The following is an 18,724-nucleotide window of genomic DNA, read 5'->3' as shown; positions in this document are numbered from 1 at the left end:
TGTCCATGTACATAGATCCCTGAAAGTTGCCACCCAGGTTGATAGGGTTGTGAAGAAGGCCTATGGAGTGTTGGCCTTTATTGGTAGAGGGATTGAGTTCCGGAGTCGGGAGGTCATGTTGCAGCTGTACAGAACTCTGGTACGGCCGCATTTGGAGTATTGCGTACAGTTCTGGTCACCGCATTATAGGAAGGACGTGGAGGCTTTGGAGCGGGTGCAGAGGAGATTCACCAGGATGTTGCCTGGTATGGAGGGAAAATCTTATGAGGAAAGGCTGATGGACTTGAGGTTGTTTTCGTTGGAGAGAAGAAGGTTAAGAGGAGACTTAATAGAGGCATACAAAATGATCAGGGGGTTGGATAGGGTGGACAGTGAGAGCCTTCTCCCGCGGATGGATATGGCTGGCACGAGGGGACATAACTTTAAACTGAGGGGTAATAGATATAGGACAGAGGTCAGAGGTAGGTTCTTTACGCAAAGAGTAGTGAGGCCGCGGAATGCCCTACCTGCTACAGTAGTGAACTCGCCAACATTGAGGGCATTTAAAAGTTTATTGGATAAACATATGGATGATAATGGCATAGTGTAGGTTAGATGGCTTTTGTTTCGGTGCAACATCGTGGGCCGAAGGGCCTGTACTGCGCTGTATTGTTCTATGTTCTATGTTCTATGACACGCAGTAGCTGTTCCTTGAACAAGTTCCACATTTCCATTGTGCCCATCCCCTGCAGTTTTCCTCTCCATCCGATGTATCCTAAGTCTTGTCTCATCGCATCATAATTCCCTTTCCCCCAGATATAACTCTTGCCCTGCGGTATATACCTATCCCTTTCCATCCCTAAAGTAAACGTAATCGAATTGTGGTCACTATCACCAAAGTGCTCACCTACCTCCAAATCTAAAACCTGTCCTGGTTCATTACCCAGTACCAAATCCAATATGGCCTCGCCTCTCGTTGGCTGATCTACATATTGTGTCAGGAAACCCTCCGGCACACATTGGACAGAAATGGACCCATCTAAAGTACTCGAACTATAGCGTTTCCAGTCAATATTTGGAAAGTTAAAGTCCCCCATAACAACTACCCTGTTGCTTTCGCTCCTATCCAGAATCATCTTTGCAATCCTTTCCTCTACATCTCTGGAACTTTTCGGAGGCCTATAGAAAACCCCTAACAGGGTGACCTCTCCTTTCCTGTTTCTAACCTCAGCCCATACTACCTCAGTAGACGAGTCCCCATCAAACGTCCTTTCTGCCACCGTAATACTGTCCTTGACTAACAATGCCATCCCTTCCCCTCTTTTACCACCTTCCCTGAAGCACTGGACATGGGGGGGTTGCCGGAGACGATGGAGCAGGCAGTAATCACACTAAACCCCCAAAAAGGGAAGGATTCGGTGGAATGTGGGTCGTCTAGACCCATATCACTATTGAACACGGATGTGAAAGTACTGGCTAAGTTGTTGGCAGGGAGGATGGAGGATTGTGTCCCGGGGGTGGTTGCAGAAGGTCAAACAGGCTTTGTGATGGGCAGGCAGCTCGCGAGTAATATAAGACGGCTGTTGATTGTGGTGATGAATCCGACGAGAGCTCTGGTACCGGAGGTGGTGGTATCCATGGACGCGGAGAAAGCGTTTGATCGGTTGGAGTGACGGTACTTGTTCGAACTTTTGGGAAGGTTTGGGTTTGGGCCGAGATTTGTGGCATGGGTGCGGTTGCTGTATGTGGCGCCAAGAGCGAGGGTGAGGACGAATGATAGGAGCTCACAAAGCTTTGACTTACACAGGGGTACGAGGCAGGGGTGCCCGCTGTCGCCGCTGCAGTTTGCGCTGGCCATAGGGCCATTGGCGATGGCTCTCAGTGGGTCGGCAGAGTGGCAGGGGATAATGAGGGGACAGAGGGAGCATCGGGTGTCGCTCTATGCCGATGTCCTCTTGCTGTATGTTTCGGACCCGTTGGAGAGTATGGGAAGGATTATGGGCCTGTTGGGAGGTTTGGATGGTTCTCGGGATACAAGCTGAATGTCGGGAAAAGCGGTATTCCCAGTGAATGGGCTGGCACAGCGGGCTAATTGAGGGGGAATGCCATTTACGGTAGTGAGGGATAGGTTTAGGTACTTGGGGAGTCAGGTAGCGAGGGAATGGACGGGGCTCCATAAGTGGAACTTAATGAAGCTGGTGGAGGAGGCCAGGGAGGATCTTAAGAGGTGGGATACACTGCGCTTAACGTTGGCGGGGAGGGTCCAAGTGGTGAAAATGAACATTCTGCCGAGGTTCTTGTTTATCTTTCAGGCTCTCCCGATCTTTATACCAAAGGCCTTTTTTCGGAAAGTGGACACGATCATCTCTGACTTTGTATGGGCAGGGAAGGTGCCGAGGGTGGGGAGGACCCTGCTACAGAGGCAGCAGGGGGGGGTTGGCGTTGCCAAACTTGCTTCATTATTATTGGGCGGTGAATGTGGACGAGGTACGGCGGTGGTGGGAAGGAGAAGGGGTAGAGTGGGCGAGGATGGAGGAGGAATCTTGTAAGGGGTCTAGTTTGAGGGCTATGGTGACGGCAGCATTGCCAATGGCTCCGAGTAGGTATTCAGGGAGCCCAGTGGTGCAGTCCACGGTGAAGATATGGAATCAGCTGAGGAGGCATTTTAGGGTGGAAGGGATGTCGGTGCTAACTCCGCTGTGCGAGAATCATGGGTTTGAGCCGGGGGGGATGGACAGTGTATACAGGAGGTGGAGGGATGTGGGGCTGGTCAAGGTGAGGGATTTGTATTTGGAGGAAGGGTTCGCCAGTCTGGAGGAGCTAAGGGAGAGGGTAGAGCTGCCGAGGGGGAGTGAGTTCAGGTATCTACAGGTTAGGGACTTTGCACGAAAGGTCTGGAAGGGGTCCCCTAGATTGCTGGGATACACCCTACTGGAGCAACTGCTGCTTCCGGATGTGGAAGGGGAGGGAAGAATTGGGGATATATATAAGTGGCTGGAGGAGCAGGGAGGCGAGCGGGTGGTGAAGATCAAGGAGAAATGGGATGCGGAGTTGTGAATGGAGATCAATTGGGGAGTATGGAGTGAGGCAATGCGAAGGGTAAACGGGACCTCCTCTTGTGCAAGGATGAGCCTGATACAGTTTAAGGTGGTGCACAGGGTGCATATGACTCGGGCAGAATGAGTGGGTTCTTTCAGGGGGTAGCAGATGAGTGTGAGAGGTGTGGGCGGGGGCCAGCGAATCATGCGCACATGTTTTTGGGTTGTGAAAAATTGGGAATATTCTGGGCGGGAGTGTTCGCGGTCTTAGCCAGGACACTGGAGGAGGGAGTGGACCTGGACCCTTTGGTGGCGATATTTGGGGTTTCAGAGAAGCCGGAGCTCATGGAGAGGAGGAAGGCCGATGTCTTGACCTTCGCCTCTCTGATTGCACGGCGATGAATTTTGCTGGAGTGGCGGTCGGCATCGCCACCGGGGGCAGCAGCATGGTTGGGTGACCTGTATGACTTCCTGCGGTTAGAGAAGATAAAGTATGAGTTAAGGGGCTCAGCAGGGGAGTTTGAGAAAAGGTGGGGGATGTTTGTGACCGTGTTTGAGGAGCTGTTCGTCGCAGGGGGGTGGGGGGATGGGGAGGCGGGGGGGGGGGGGGGGGTGGGGCAGTGGGTGATGGGGGGTGAAAAAGGAGAAAAACCTGTACAAACTGTATGGTTGATTGTTGGGAAGAATGTTTCCCGGGGTGTTTATTTGCTGTAACCTACTTTGATACAAGTTTGAATAAAATGCATTTAAAAACAAAAAAGACTTTGAACCAAGTATCTCCTTGACAACAGGCCGAATGGTCTGTTTCTGTGCTGTAAATGCTGTTTGACTCAAAGCAAAAGGCTTTGAAACCAGTATCTCCTTGACAACGGGCCGAATGGTATGTTTTTGTGCTTTAAATGCTATTCAACTCGCTGTAAAAGTCTTTGAACTCAGCATCTCCTTGACAACGGGTCGAATGGTCTGTTTCTGTACTATAAATACTATTTACTCGAAGTAAAAGGCTTTAAACCCAGTATCTCCTTGACATGTTTCCTGTGAGGGAGAGCTGCGTTGTGCATTGATTTTGCTTTGGATTTTTCCACCTGGTGTCAGTATTTACCAAGGCAAAAGTACAGAATAAAAGGCCCGTTACTGAGAGCTCCGGCCCTTACTGCAGGCCCTGCTCCTTTCCTCCTGTTTGCGGTATGTTCAGTCTGTGGACCAGCTAATTCCTTCATGGCCTCTCTAAATGAGGCTGCCAATTTTGGGTGAGCCGTGCCAAATTACCAGCAGTTCTGTGAAGTCCGGCCCCCTGTGTCCACGAGAAACTATGTTCTACTCTGAAACTTGTTTACCAGGGCCTACAACTGTGCACCTTCTCCCTTCCCTCAATCTGTCCTTCTGCCAACTGATCTTGACTGATCGCGTGCCCTCTTAATTTCTTTCCAAACTTGGTGCTGGCCAAAATCACAAGCCTTGGCCCTTCAACTGTTTCTCCAGCAGAAAAAGACTGGACTGAATGATTCAGACTTAATTTCGCTCAGACCCTTACGGGGAGCAGAGGGGAGCCGATCTTTTGGGCAGCGTCAGTGTTGCACTTGCACCATTCTCAAGCCCGAGTACCATCCAGTGCTGCAACCACATGAGACGCTTTTGATTTTCTGAACTTTGTCGAGGTTGTTCGAAAGTTGGTGCTATAAATGCCACGGGCAAGAGCTGAGATATTGCCCAGCATGCTCGTGCTGATACGGGAGTGGACATATCAGGTGGAATTTAATGTTCTGCCCCCGGAAGTGAGTTTGGTGACAGGGAGAGCATCTTTGCGGGCGGGAGGGTGAGAGGTGGGCACCTCATGTTCGGCCTTCCAACCCTTCCTACTCTGCCCCCAGTTGAAACCCTTAAGGGCCTCATCCCGCAATTGCTGGCTCGCCTTTGGGGTCCTGGGGTGGGTAAGCAGGGGGATGTGGTGGAGGAGGTTCCTCATCTCTCGAGGGACCCGGCATTGGGAAATGGTGGGTGGGGGGCTGCTGAAAACCAGCCTCCCCTGCCCCCTCTGCTGAATCCTTTCCTGCCTTCACTGACCTGTTTGCCTGGCATCCAGCGCTGATCCGAAGCCTCTGTGCTGCAGTACCAGCATCAGCCACTGCACCTCCTTGGCGTTGGTGAGTATTGAGAGTGGGCAACCTCTGATTGGCTGGTAGCTTGGGATCCTTGATCCAGGAAAAGGCCCGCCACTGAAAAGGCACTTTATTTGGCAAAAGAGGCAACTTGCTGATTCCAGCTGCCATTAAATACCACCCTGTGGTAGTATGTATTAGGGGTCATGTGGGACTGGAAGCCCTAATGTCATTGGCTGACAGATCCCGGGTCCTGGTTGGCCGTTGACCTCTAGCTCCGCCCTGAAGGCGGAGTATAAGAAGCCGGAGTCCTCCCCCGCAGGCCATTCTATTATCGAGCTGCGGGGGAACAGACACGCTTAATAAAGCCTCATCGACTTCACTCTATTCGTCTCACGGAGTCTTTGTGCGCTACACACCCATAATATTAAATTAAGTACACAAACAGAAGCTGGAAGTGGTCATTCTTCAGATGAGAGTTAGTCTTGGCTGGTTATCCAACTGCAGTGGCATCACAATGGAGTCCCATTTTTGGCCTCATCTGTCCCACACACTTTGCTGCTTGGGGCCCTAGGGAGCTCGTTAGACCTGCATCATTGACTGGTCTTTCCTCTCTTTAGCCTAAAGGCGCTGTAGTTATTTTCAGTTTCGCTGGCCTATAAGCTGCACCGACCAGGGATGGAACCTGAGGCCTTCCTAAGCTGCAGGCTCAGTTCCACACTGGAAGATGGGACCACGCTGGTGTGCTTGCTGTAACCGGGCAGGTTAAAATTGCAACTGATTGGTTCCCAATTGCAGCTGCACAGGTAACTCATTTCTAGACCACAAACCCCATTCCCATGCTCCCTTCCAAGCTCACAGTTTATTATCAGGCCCAGTTTCAGACGCCTATTTTAAAGATGCCATGACACAGTCAGCCCTTGTGACTTTGAACTAATTTAGGTACAGTACCTCAAATCCAGCAACCTCAAGACCAAGACCGTACCGGATTTCGGGCATTGCGGTTTTTGCGTCGGGCGGTTCGAGGTCATGGGCAGTTCAAGTCAAAGGATGGGGTCAAGGGTCACTTGGGTCACTTGAAGTATGAGATGGAGAGGTGCGCAAAGCGGCAACGCCTATCTCAATTGTCCAGGTGAATTATGTTTTTAAATTTGACTCAAAACTGATACAGGGAACATCACAAAAGTTTTCGGTTTCAGACAATCCTGGATTTGAGATGCTGCCCCTGGGAAGTGATGATTCATCGCGGAATTGTTAATCACAGCTCAGCGTGAATACATAACTTGTGGGTTCTGAGAATCGGAAAAGTACAAGGTGAGGGATTTGTATTTGGAGGAAGGTTTCGCCAGTCTGGAGGAGCTAAGGGAGAGGGTAGAGCTGCCGAGGGGGAGTGAGTTCAGGTATCTACAGGTTAGGGACTTTGCACGAAAGGTCTGGAAGGGGTTCCCTAGATTGCTGGGATACACCCTGCTGGAGCGACTGCTGCTTCCGGATGTGGAAGGGGAGGGAAGAATTGGGGATATATATAAGTGGCTGGGGGAGCAGGGAGGTGAGCGGGTGGTGAAGATCAAGGAGAAATGAAATGAATGAAATGAAAATCGCTTATTGTCACGAGTATTGTTACTGTGAAAAGCCCCTAGTCGCCACATTCCGGCACCTGTTCGGGGAGGCTGGTACGGGAATTGGACCGTGCTGCTGGCCTGCCTTGGTCTGCTTTAAAAGCCAGCGATTTAGCCCAGTGAGCTAAACCAGCCCCTGGGAATGGGAAGCGGAGTTGGGAATGGAGATCAATTGGGGAGTATGGAGTGAGACACTGCGAAGGATAAACGGGACCTCCTCTTGTGCGAGGATGAGCCTGATACAGTTTAAGGTGGTGCACAGGGTGCATATGACTCGGGCGAGAATGAGTGGGTTCTTTCAGGGGGTAGCAGATGAGTGTGAGAGGTGTGGGTGGGGGCCAGCGAATCATGCGCACATGTTTTGGGGTTGTGAAAAATTGGGAATATTCTGGGCGGGAGTGTTCCTGGTCTTAGCCAGGATAGTGGAGGAGGGAGTGGAGCCGGACCCTTTGGTGGCGATATTTGGGGTTTCAGAGAAGCCGGAGCTCATGGAGAGGAGGAAGGCCGATGTCTTGGCCTTCGCCTCTCTGATTGCACGGCGATGAATTTTGCTGGAGTGGCGGTCGGCATCGCCACCGGGGGCAGCAGCATGGTTGGGTGACCTGTATGACTTCCTGCGGTTAGAGAAGATAAAGTATGAGTTAAGGGGCTCAGCAGGGGAGTTTGAGAAAAGGTGGGGGATGTTTGTGACCGTGTTTGAGGAGCTGCTCGTCGCAGGGGGGGGGGTGGGGGGTGAAAAAGGAGTTAAATCTGTACAAACTGTATAGTTGATTGTTGGGAAGAATGTTTCCCGGGGTGTTTATTCGCTGTAACCTACTTTGATACAAGTTTGAATAAAATGCGTTTAAAAAGAAGAGAATCGGAAAAGTAGGCCAGAATGGGGAATACAGCAAACGCGGCTCGAATTGTGGCGTCTACCTGCTCTCAGAATCAGTCTTTATTATTCATCGAATGTGCCAAAAAAGGATTTTAAAAATGTCACTAGAAATCGTGCGGTTGCTGCCACCTTCCCCAGCCGAATCTGCTGGAACATTCAACCATGGGTGGCAGGCCTTTCCTCGCACCCTTATGGAGCACCTTTGCAAGGGTCCTTCCTGTTTATTCCACTATTTCCCCTTTCTTTTATTTTGCCGTTATCATTTTTGCTCCATGGGTGATTAATGGACATGCGTCTTTAAGTCAAGCAGCAGAGAGGAATGAGGAATTCAGAAGTTACAGGAGAGAACACTTCGCTAATCTCTGCTAGTCTGAACAGGACACCCCAGACTTTTCGGCACCAAAGAGAGGTGGGGTGGGACTCGGTTTGATTGATTAGTTAGTAGTCAGTGAATTGGCCAAAAAGGCCGTACTCTGCCAGGTAACAGGTGGTGGGTGATTGGATCTTATCCCAGTGGGATAATTTTCAGAGACCCAAGGACAACAGTTTGATTCTTGGAAGTACAGGGACAAGAACTTTCTCTCTCCTCCGTGTTTTCCTCCAGAAAAAGCTAAGTGCTGCATTTCTGAAGCTGCAGAGTGGGTTAAAGGGATATGGGGAACAGGCGGGAAGGTGGATTTGAGGAAGAGATCAGCCATGATCGGATTGAATGGAGGAGCAGGCTCGAAGGGCTGAATTGCCGACCTCTGCTCCTAATTCCTATGTTCCTGCCAGCTGAAATTTGGGCAGCTTTGATGTAATCCGCCAAACAATGTGAGTCAAAACGTTTTGTTTTAATAGCTGGCGGAAGCATGAAGCTTGTTTTTTTTTTCCTGTACCTGAGTTGATCGGAAGCCAGAGTAGGAGAGTGTGTCTGGGAAGTTGGCAATCAGGACAGCCGCGTGAGCATCATCTCCATCTTTCTTGGGGTTCTTGGGGTCTGACGGCAAGTTGGTGGCAATGATCCGCAAAGCGATGTCCTTCTGGTTGATGAGCGAAAACACCTGCCTCCCCTGTTCATTGCTGCAAGGATAAAGGGTGCAGAATTAGAACCAACTGACACCGATCCAACCTTCCTTCAGTAACTCCGGCCTGCACAAGTTGCATCCCACTCAGTGCCTCCTCCATTCGAGCATTAATATTTCAGACCAGTCCAGCAGAACAAGAGGCTTAAATGTGACTGGAAGCTGGTTGCCATATAAAGATCATTTTACAACAGGAACAAAGGAAATAGGAGCAGGAGGAGGCCATTCGGCCCCTCGAATGCCCTCCACCATTCAACTGGATCGTGGCTGGTTTTCAATCTAATTGTAATTTTCACACCCTATTCCCGTATCCCTTGACGTTTTTAACACCTCGCGACCTATTGACCTCAATCTTGAACACACTCAATGATTCTGTTCCGTGGTAGAGAATTCTAAAGACCTACCACCCTGAGTGAAGAAATCCACTCAGTCCTAACTGGACTGCCTCTTATTCGGAGATGGTGTTCCCTGGTTCGAGACACCACCCCAGCCAGGGCAAGCATCCTTTCCTACCCTGTCGAACCCTGTTGGAATTTAGTCTGTTTGATATATCCTTTCTTAGATCAGGAGTACATCCTTCCTTAGATAAGGAGACAAAAACTGTGCACAATACTACAAGGCTCTATACAAATGCAGCTAGACGTCCTCACTCCAGTACTCAAATCCACTTGTGATGAAGGCCGACATATCATTTACTTTCCTAATTGCTTGCTGCACCTGCACTCATGAACAAGGACACACTTCGGACACCAACACTTCCCAATCTCTCCTCATTTAAGAATACTCTGCCTTTTTATTTTTCCTACCAAAGTGGAGAACTTCACATTTTTTTCCATGTCCACCATGTTCTTGCCCCCTCACTTAGCAATGTCACCCATTTAACCCTTCTGTTTGTTTAATGTCCAGAATACAAAGGAGGATGGCAAAAGGGAAAGTGCTCTCGATAGGGTGGAGGAGCCAGGTGCAATGGTGGAGATTTTCAATGGCCATTTGGGTTGAGTCAAAACGTTGTGTAGTTTCAAGAAGGAATTCGATATAGCTCTTGGGCAATAGGGATCAAGGGATATGGGGGGGGAAGGCAGGATCAGGGTATTGAACTTGATGATCAGCCATGATCATAATGAATGGCGGACCAGGCTCGAGGGGCTGAATGGCCTCCTCCTGCTTCTATTTTCTATGTTTCTATATTGTTGGAAGGGTGATCCTGGGCTTTGAGAGTAGAGACTGTGAGACTTGGGAGCACTTAGGGTCTGGCAGAGCCAGAGGCTACAAAAGGCTGATGCGAGCTGTGATTGGGGCGAGGATGGAGGTAGGAGGGAGATCAAATGGTGGGAAAGGGAACCCTGAAACAAGGTGGAAACAATAGGAGGCGTACTCCATACGTTTGACCGAAGCGTGTTAATGGGGGTTTTCCTGGACCCTGTGTTGGTGGTGGGGAGGAGTGAGCTGGGGGAGAGGGAGGGGGTGTGGGTTGGTGCTGTGCGGAGGGTACAGATGCCCAGGGAGATGGGGTGGCGGGAGCTGGCAGGGGAAAATGCGAGAAGGGGTGGAGACGCAACAGCTAGATGTGGGCAAACAGCATTCAGCCATTGACCCAAGATTTGCAGCTGCGAGGTGGGTGGACGCCAACAGGAGGTTTCAGTTGGCGAGACATTAAGCGAACAACACTGCCACCTACCTTGGAGACCAGGCAGTGAATAGCTGTGACAGAACAGCATGGGAAATAGGGGTGCCAAGTAAATAACATAACTGAATGAGGCATAACAGCAACAAATTATTGAGAGTAAATGTGATACTTGCCAAAGCTCCCAATAAAGCCTTTCAGACATTCTTCCCATGGCTTGAACAGAAGTGAATGAGAAGTGTTCACGGGGAAGTGTGAATGTAAAGCCACAGGAGGTGGTTGGTGTCATTTTAAGATCGTGGACTAATTATCCAGAGTTCCAGCTTAATGCCCTGGGGGATCATGTAGTTCAAACCCCACCACAGCAGCGAATGGAATTTACATTCAATTCATGAAATCTGGAATATAGAGCTAATCTCAGTAATGGTGACCCTGAAACTATCAGCGATTGTCATCGGACAATTAGGGGCAGCACGGTAGCCTTGTGGATAGCACAATTGCTTCACAGCTCCAGGGTCCCAGGTACGATTCCCGGCTGGGTCACTGTCTGTGCGGAGTCTGCACGTCCTCCCCGTGTGTGCGTGGGTTTCCTCCGGGTGCTCCGGTTTCCTCCCACAGTCCAAAGATGTGCAGGTTAGGTGGATTGGCCATGATAAATTGCCCATAGTGTCCAAAATTGCCCTTGGTGTTGGGTGGGGTTACTGGGTTATGGGGATAGGGTGGATGTGTTGACCTTGGGTAGGGTGCTCTTTCCAAGAGCCGGTGCAGACTCGATGGGCCGAATGGCCTCCTTCTGCACTGTAAATTCTATGAAATAAAGGACCCCATCTGGTTCACTAATGGCCTTCAGGGAATGAAATGTGCCGTCCTTACCCGGCCTGGCCTACATGTGACTCCAGACCCACAGCAAAGTGGTTGACTCTTAACTACCTTCTGAAATGGCCGAGCAACACAATCAGTTCAAGGGGCAATTAGAGATGGGCAACAAATGCTGGGCCTTGCCAGCGATGTCCACATCCCATGAAGGAATTAATATCATCAAACAACAAGATAGGTGCGCGATACACACGTTCTTTACAGCACTATAGCTAGAGATAAGAATATCTCCTGTAATAAAAGAAATTATACGTACAATGGCATAGGCTTGAATGAGTCAGTATCATTCTTGGAACCGAAACTATATGTCATCTGTAGATTACTCTGGCAAATCTTATCAGGTCCACATCCCTCCCTCAGAAAATTCACCTGAACAGAGACAACAGGAAACCTGTCAGTAAAGTACAATTTGAGAAGCGACCATTCAAACATTTCTTCAGCCTGGTAGCCATGTCAGTCATGGCTCCAAGGGTAGCATTCTGGTTTCAGAGTCAAAAGGTTGTGTGTGTGGGTGTGGCGGGGGGGGGGGGGGGGGGGGGGGGCTGATATTCCAGTGTCGTGCTAAGGGAGAACTGAACTGTCGCTGAACTGTCGGAGGTGCTGTCTTTCGGTTGGGATGCTAAGTGCCCTCTTCAGGCAATGTGAAAGATCTTGTGGTAATATAGTGAAAATAAATGAAAATCGCTTATTGTCACGAGTAGGCTTCAATGAAGTTACTGTGAAAAGCCCCTAGTCGCCACATTCCAGCACCTGTTCGGGGAGGCTGGTATGGGAATTGAACCGTGCTGCTGGCCTGCCCTGGTCTGCTTTAAAAGCCAGCGATTTAGCCCAGTGAGCTAAACCAGCAGAAGAGCTGGAGAGCTATGCCCGGTGTCCTGGCCAATGTTTATCCCTCAATTAGCATCACAAACAAAGCTGACCTGGGTCATTGTCACATCGCTGTTTATGGGATCATACTGTGCACAAACTGGCTGCTGCGCTTTCGACATGACCGCAGACGCTGCACTTCAAAAAGCACTACAAAGTGCTTTGGGATGTCTCGGGATTATAAAGCATGTGATATAAATCAAAGTCTTTCTTTCTTGGAGTGCACAGCTGCCTTGAAGGCTGCAATGATATAATGGGTTCAGAAAATGGCCATTCAGCGCTTTAAACATCGCCCCCCCCCCCCACCCCCAGCTCTTCCCAAATTGAGCGACAACGCAAAAAACCTACAAATAAATCCATTTTTGACTCCGAAATGACTTGAAATCTTGGGCGAGATTCGCCGATCCCCCGCCGGGTCGGAGAATCGCCGGGGGCTGGCGTGGATCCCGCCCCCGCCGGTTACCCAATTCTCCAGCACCGGATATTCGGTGGGGGCGGGAATCGCGCCGCGCCGGTTGGCGGGCCCCCCCCCCGCGCGATTCTCCGGCCCGGATGGGCTGAAGTCCCGCTGCTAAAATGCCTGTCTCACCGGCGTGGATTAAACCACCTACCTTACCGGCGGGACAAGGCGGCGCGGGCAGGCTCCGGGGTCCTGGGGGGGGCGTGGGGTGATCTGGCCCCGGGGGGGTGCCCCCACGGTGGCCTGGCCCGCGATCGGGGCCCACCGATCCGCGGGAGGGCCTGTGCTGTGGGGGCACTCTTTTCCTTCCGCCTTCGCCACGGTCTCCACCATGGCGGAGGCGGAAGAGACTCCCTCCACTGCGCATGCGCGGGAATGCCGTCAGCGGCCGCTAACGCTCCCGCACATGCGCCGCCCGGAGATGTCATTTCCGCGCCAGCTGGCGGGACACCAAAGGCCTTTTCCGCCAGCTGGCGGGGCGGAAGTTAGTCCGGCACGGACCTACCCCCTTAAGGTTGGGGCTCGGCCCCCCAAGATGCGGAGCATTCCGCACCTTCGGGGGGGGGGCGCGATACCCGACTGATTTGCGCCGTTTTGGGCGCCAGTCGGCGGACATCGCGCCGAAACCGGAGAATTTTGCCCCTTATTCCCGGCCTTGTACCAGTCGATGGAAAAGAGTGAGGTCATTTGGGGCAGGATTCTCCGACCCCCCCCCCACCGGGTCGGAGAATCCCCGGGGGGCGGCGTGAATCCCGCCCAGCTGCCGGCTGCCGTATTCTCTGGCGCCGGTTTTTGGGCAGGGTCGGGATTCACGCCACGCCGGTCGGGGGCTGTTGGCAGCGGCCTCCCCGGCAATTCTTCGGGCCCCGATGGGCCGAGCGGCCTCCCGTTTTTGGGCACTCCCGCTGGCGTGGACTGGACATAGTCCCACATGGCGGAACCTGGCAGGTAAGTTGGCTGGTGCGTTCCTCAGGGGGGGGGGGGCACAGGGGGATCCGACCCCAGGGGGGGACCCCACGGTGGCCTGGCCCGCAATTGGGGCCCGCCGATCTGCGGGCGGGCCTGTGTCGTGGGGGCACCTCTTCCTTCTGCGCTGGCCCCTGTAGAGCTCTGCCATGGCCGCCACAGAGAAGACACCCTCCTGCGCATGCGCCAGAATACGCCGGCCGGTCTGCGCCTACGCAGAACCATGCCGTTGGTTCTGCGCATGCGCTAACTCGCACAGTCCCTTCGGTGCCAGCTGGCACGGCGCCAACCCCTCCGCCGCCGGCCTAGACCCCGGAAGTGCGGAGAATTCCGTTACTTCCGGTCGGCCCGACGCCGGAATGGTTTGTGCCGTTTTTGACGCCGCCGTCGGGCCATCGCGCCAATCACAGAGAATCCCGCCCCTTACCTCTTCTCGGAAGGTGTTCGAAATGCGAGCATTTAAGACAGGCATCAGGTGAGCCAGTTGTCGTTCGGCCTGCTTCTTCTTGCGCCTGACCTCCTTGATCACATAGGTTAGCGTCACTGGAATGGGCCGCAGTTTGTCTCTGATGTTGTCCTATCAAACAAAAGGACCAGTTGTCATCACCTTTCCCCTTTGTACCTTTGTGGGATGTGGGAGTTTCTGGCATAGCCAGATTGCCAATCCCGGATTGCCCTTCAAACTTAAGTGGCTTGCCCCGGCCATTTCAGAGAGGCAGCCAAGAGCCAACCGTGGCTTTTCCGCTTCTTAACGCGCCAGCTTGTGCTCACCAACCTTCAGCTGGTACGCAGTGGGCGGGGAGCACACTTTCCAGGCTTCTGCAATGCGACACATGAAGTTGGAGGCCATTGACTGAAGTTCTGGCCGTCTCTCCTTCCCAGACTAAAAGTACCCAACATGCACTGCACACCAATACGCAAGGTACATAAAAAGCAAGAGTGTAGCCAGGTAAAGGGTTGGCCCACTGAACGATAGGCAAGGGAATCTATGTGTGGAGCCAGAGGAAATGGGCCAGAGGAAATTGCTGAGGCCTTGACAGAAATCTTTGGATCCTCACTGTCTTCAGGTGATGTCCCGGAGGACTGGAGAATAGCCAATGTTGTTCCTCTGTTTAAGAAGGGTAGCAAGGATAATCCAGGGAACTACAGGCTGGTGAGCCTTACTTCAGTGGTAGGGAAATTACTGGAGAGAATTCTTCGAGACAGGATCCACTCCCATTTGGAAGCAAATGGACGTATGAGTGAGAGGCAGCATGGTTTTGTGAAGGGGAGGTCGTGTCTCACTAACTTGATAGAGTTTTTCGAGGAGGTCACTAAGATGATTGATGCAGGTAGGGCAGTGGATGCTGTCTATATGGACTTCAGTAAGGCCTTTGACAAGGTCCCTCATGGTAGACTAGTACAAAAGGTGAGGTCACACGGGATCAGGGGTGAGCTGGCAAGGTGGATACAGAACTGGCTAGGTCATAGAAGGCAAAGAGTAGCAATGGAAGGATGCTTTTCTGATTGGAGGGCTGTGACTAGTGGTGTTCTGCAGGGATCAGTGCTGGGACCTTTGCTGTTTGTAGTATATATAAATGATTTGGAGGAAAATGTAACTGGTCTGATTAGTAAGTTTGCAGACGACACAAAGGTTGGTGGAATTGCGGATAGCGATGAGGACTGTCAGAGGATACAGCAGGATTTAGATTGTTTGAAGACTTGGGCGGAGAGATGGCAGATGGAGTTTAATCCGGACAAATGTGAGGTAATGCATTTTGGAAGGTCTAATGCAGGTAGGGAATATACAGTGAATGGTAGAACCCTCAAGAGTATTGACAGTCAGAGAGATCTAGGTGTACAGGTCCACAGGTCATTGAAAGGGGCAACACAGGTGGAGAAGGTAGTCAAGAAGGCATACGGCATGCTTGCTTTCATTGGCTGGGGCATTGGGTATAAGAATTGGCAAGTCATGTTGCAGCTGTATAGAATCTTAGTTAGGCCACACTTGGAGTACAGTGTTCAATTCTGGTCGCCACACTACCAGAAGGATGTGGAGGCTTTAGAGAGGGTGCAGAAGAGATTTACCAGGATGTTGCCTGGTATGGAGGGCATTAGCTATGAGGAGCGGTTGAATAAACTTGGTTTGTTCTCACTGGAACGACGGAGGTTGAGGGGCGACCTGATAAGAGGTATACAAAATTATGAGGGGCATAGACAGAGTGGATAGTCAGAGGCTTTTCCCCGGGGTAGAGGGTTCAATTACTAGGGGGCATAGGTTTAAGGTGGGAGGGGCAAGGTTTAGAGTAGATGTACGAGGCAAGTTTTTTACGCAGAGGGTAGTGGGTGCCTGGAACTCGCTGCCGGAGGAGGTGGTGGAAGCAGGGACGATAGTGACATTTAAGGGGCATCTTGACAAATACATGAATAGGATGGGAATAGAGGGATACGGACCCAGGAAGAGTAGAAGATTGTAGTTTAGTCGGGCAGCATGGCCGGCACGGGCTTGGAGGGCCTGTTCCTGTGCTGTACTTTTCTTTGTTCTTTGTAAGGCTTAAACCCCTCCCCGCCACCCCGCCCCCAACTTTGCAGTCGAGATTTCTGCAGCTTCGGTTGGTGGGACCTTTCACCTACCTGCAGCTTCATTGTGACGTTGATACAGTTAGATTCAGTTTGCCTCCGCAAGACAACCTCGCCAGTGTATTGGGCCTCCGGGTAACTTGATTCCTTTCTCAGGAAGGACACCCGCTGAGGTCTTCTCCGCTGTGCATCACTCTCGATTGAATCCGCCTCAATTGTGAAACCAAGGACTGTGAAGAACAAAAAGAACACATTGTACGGTGACTATACCAATGGACACGACTAAGCACATACTGTCCTTCAGAAACGCTCACTCTTTAACCCTTTGGGATGAAAGCCATTGCTGTGCTTCCCCGCAACACGGGCATTTTGTACGCTAATTTTTGAGAATTGCGATGATTTCTTTTATTTGGAAAAGAAAATTTCACCAAAACGGGAGCAGCTCTCAGTCAGTTCAAAGGAAAACGCCAGTGAAAGTTGTTTTTCCAAGGCTCTGCTTAAATGCCTGGATAGAGAGGAGGGCAGAGCAGGGGAAAGGGCTAATTCTCCAAATCAGACTCCTGTTCACGCTGGGGCAGGAGTCTCGCCATATCAAGTCTTTCGAGGCATCTTAAATTGACTCCCGCAGTTTCAACCTGCCAAGCTTGGCTTGGCTGTTAGCATCGTTGTTTTAGGCCCCAGTCCAGAGATGGAGCCTACAATTTGGGCTGACACGCAGATGTTGTGCGGCGCCAGAATTCTTAGCCCTCAGAGAAGTTAAACAGGGGCCTGCCGCCCATTCCACTGGTTTAGTTGGAGAGGAAATGATTCCATGACAAGACATGGCGAGGAAAAGGGAGGCCTCTCTCCTCTCATGCTGTGCAGCCAAAACTCACCTTGGTACCTCCTTTTCAGTGGAATCTTGCTTTACGCAAAATGGCCGTCGTCTTTGCTTGCAGAAGCTTATAGGATTTCACTGGATGTTAAGCGCTTTTAGACACGAGAGGCATGATAAGACGCAGGAGGAATGCATAGGGAATACATGTCAACATGGCATGTTGAAAGCGCAGAGTCCGTTGGCTGTGCACAGGAATTAGACACGCAACATGTAAATAAAAAGGCCCAGGTCTCCAATTTAAATTTGCGTCAGACATTATTTATTCGGCGCCATTCCTTCCGATATTTTCTAGAATACAGTAAAAATGACAGCGAGACAATGAGACTGAGGAAAACTGGAATTCCATGCACAAGTCAAACATCTGGGAATTGTGTCCGGAAACAGGTACCATCCTTGACACCTTTCCTCGATCACCGCCCTGGCTTTGGCACTGGACTCATTGTATCTCCACCTTTTGTCCAGGAAATATTATGAATGGAGGTAGACCTACTCCTTCACATCCATATCTCCTCCATGTTTGCTTCTCCCAGTGAAGAAGTACTGCTCCAACACTACCCGGGAAGATGTACAATTCTGAAACTGCAGATGGTGTACCATCTGCAGAGCGATGCAGTGGAATCAGTAAATTGCCATCACAGGATCCCAGGATGTTCCTGGAACGTTCCTCAGATCAAGAACTCCTCCTGAGCACTGGGGAGGCATCTTCTCCATCTGCCCCATCAGCGTTCTGCAAGCAGTCAGCTGGAGCCATGTTGGCACCATCAGAAATGCCTACATGAGCATACATTCCCACAGCAAGTGCCAGCTCCACTCGGTTGGCAGCTCTCTCGCACCTCAAGAGTAAGAACATTGTAAGCTCAAAGTTCCTCGACAGAACTTGACCACACCATCTGGCCTGGCACTTTAGTGGATACCCCGAGGGAGTGTTACTCTTTTGGAGAGGACAACCTTCAGATGAGACAACAAGCCAAAGTCCGGAGTGCCTGTACCACACATTCAGGAGGATATTAAAGATCCTAGCGTCCTGGCCAACATTCCTCCCTCAACACAAATAGATTAAACTGGCCGATCGGCTTATTGCTGTTTGCGGGACCTTGTTGCGCGCAAAATGGTTGCTGCATTTGCCAACGTAAAAACAGTTACAACACTTCAAGGTAATCTGTTCCACAAGATGTATTTTGGGGCATTGTAGAGAGATACAAACAACATAAGTTGTTTGGCAGGGCAGAACTTGAGTATTGCTGAAAAAAAAGGACACATCAAAGCTTTTTGTCTTGCACTCATCAGGACATTTTGCAAAAATACCAGGTATAAGGGGAAAACAACAATTTATACTGTATGAGAAGAAAGTGGTGATTGGTTGGCAGAGTCCACTGTCTTTTTGCAACAATAAACACAAGGGGTGGGATTCTCCGGCCTCCGAGCCCCGTGTTTCTCAGCAGCGTGAAGTGACGCGCTGTTCACAGCCGGCGGGATTCTCTGCTCCCGCCGCTGCCAATGGGAATTCCCATTGAAGGCGTCCCACATCACCGGGAAACCCGCAGGCAGGGGTGCGCAGCCAACGGGCCCGGAGAATCCCGCCACCAGCGAACGGCCAGAGAATTCCGGCCAAGTTCTTTCACCTGGGTCGGAATCCTCCTTTTAAATGGTGCACAGGGAAAAATTCAAAAACATAGAACCTACAGTGCAGAAGGAGGCCATTCGGCCCATCGAGTCTGCACCGACCCACTTAAGCCCTCACTTCCACCCTATCCCCATAACCCAATAACCCCTCCTGACCTTTTTGGTCACTAACGGCAATTTATCATGGCCAATCCGC

General features: G+C 51.1%; 1 protein-coding gene across 3 annotated transcripts in view; it reads right to left on the bottom strand.

Annotated features, from left to right (window-relative positions):
* LOC140405402 (integrin alpha-7-like) overlaps positions 1-18,724 on the bottom strand; it is a 364,198-nt gene that overhangs the window by 144,520 nt on the left and 200,954 nt on the right. For all 3 annotated transcript variants that reach the window (XM_072493761.1, XM_072493762.1, XM_072493763.1), the window contains exons 12-15: positions 16,083-16,258; positions 13,897-14,046; positions 11,433-11,545; positions 8,491-8,674 (exon numbers count right to left, since the gene is read on the bottom strand). In XM_072493761.1, the coding sequence (XP_072349862.1) occupies positions 8,491-8,674; positions 11,433-11,545; positions 13,897-14,046; positions 16,083-16,258 (623 nt within the window). The remainder of the gene's footprint in view (positions 1-8,490; positions 8,675-11,432; positions 11,546-13,896; positions 14,047-16,082; positions 16,259-18,724) is intronic.

The sequence above is a fragment of the Scyliorhinus torazame genome, chromosome X, assembly GCF_047496885.1.
Source record: "Scyliorhinus torazame isolate Kashiwa2021f chromosome X, sScyTor2.1, whole genome shotgun sequence".
Taxonomy (NCBI): domain Eukaryota; kingdom Metazoa; phylum Chordata; class Chondrichthyes; order Carcharhiniformes; family Scyliorhinidae; genus Scyliorhinus; species Scyliorhinus torazame.
This window is presented reverse-complemented; position numbering and strand designations above follow the sequence as displayed.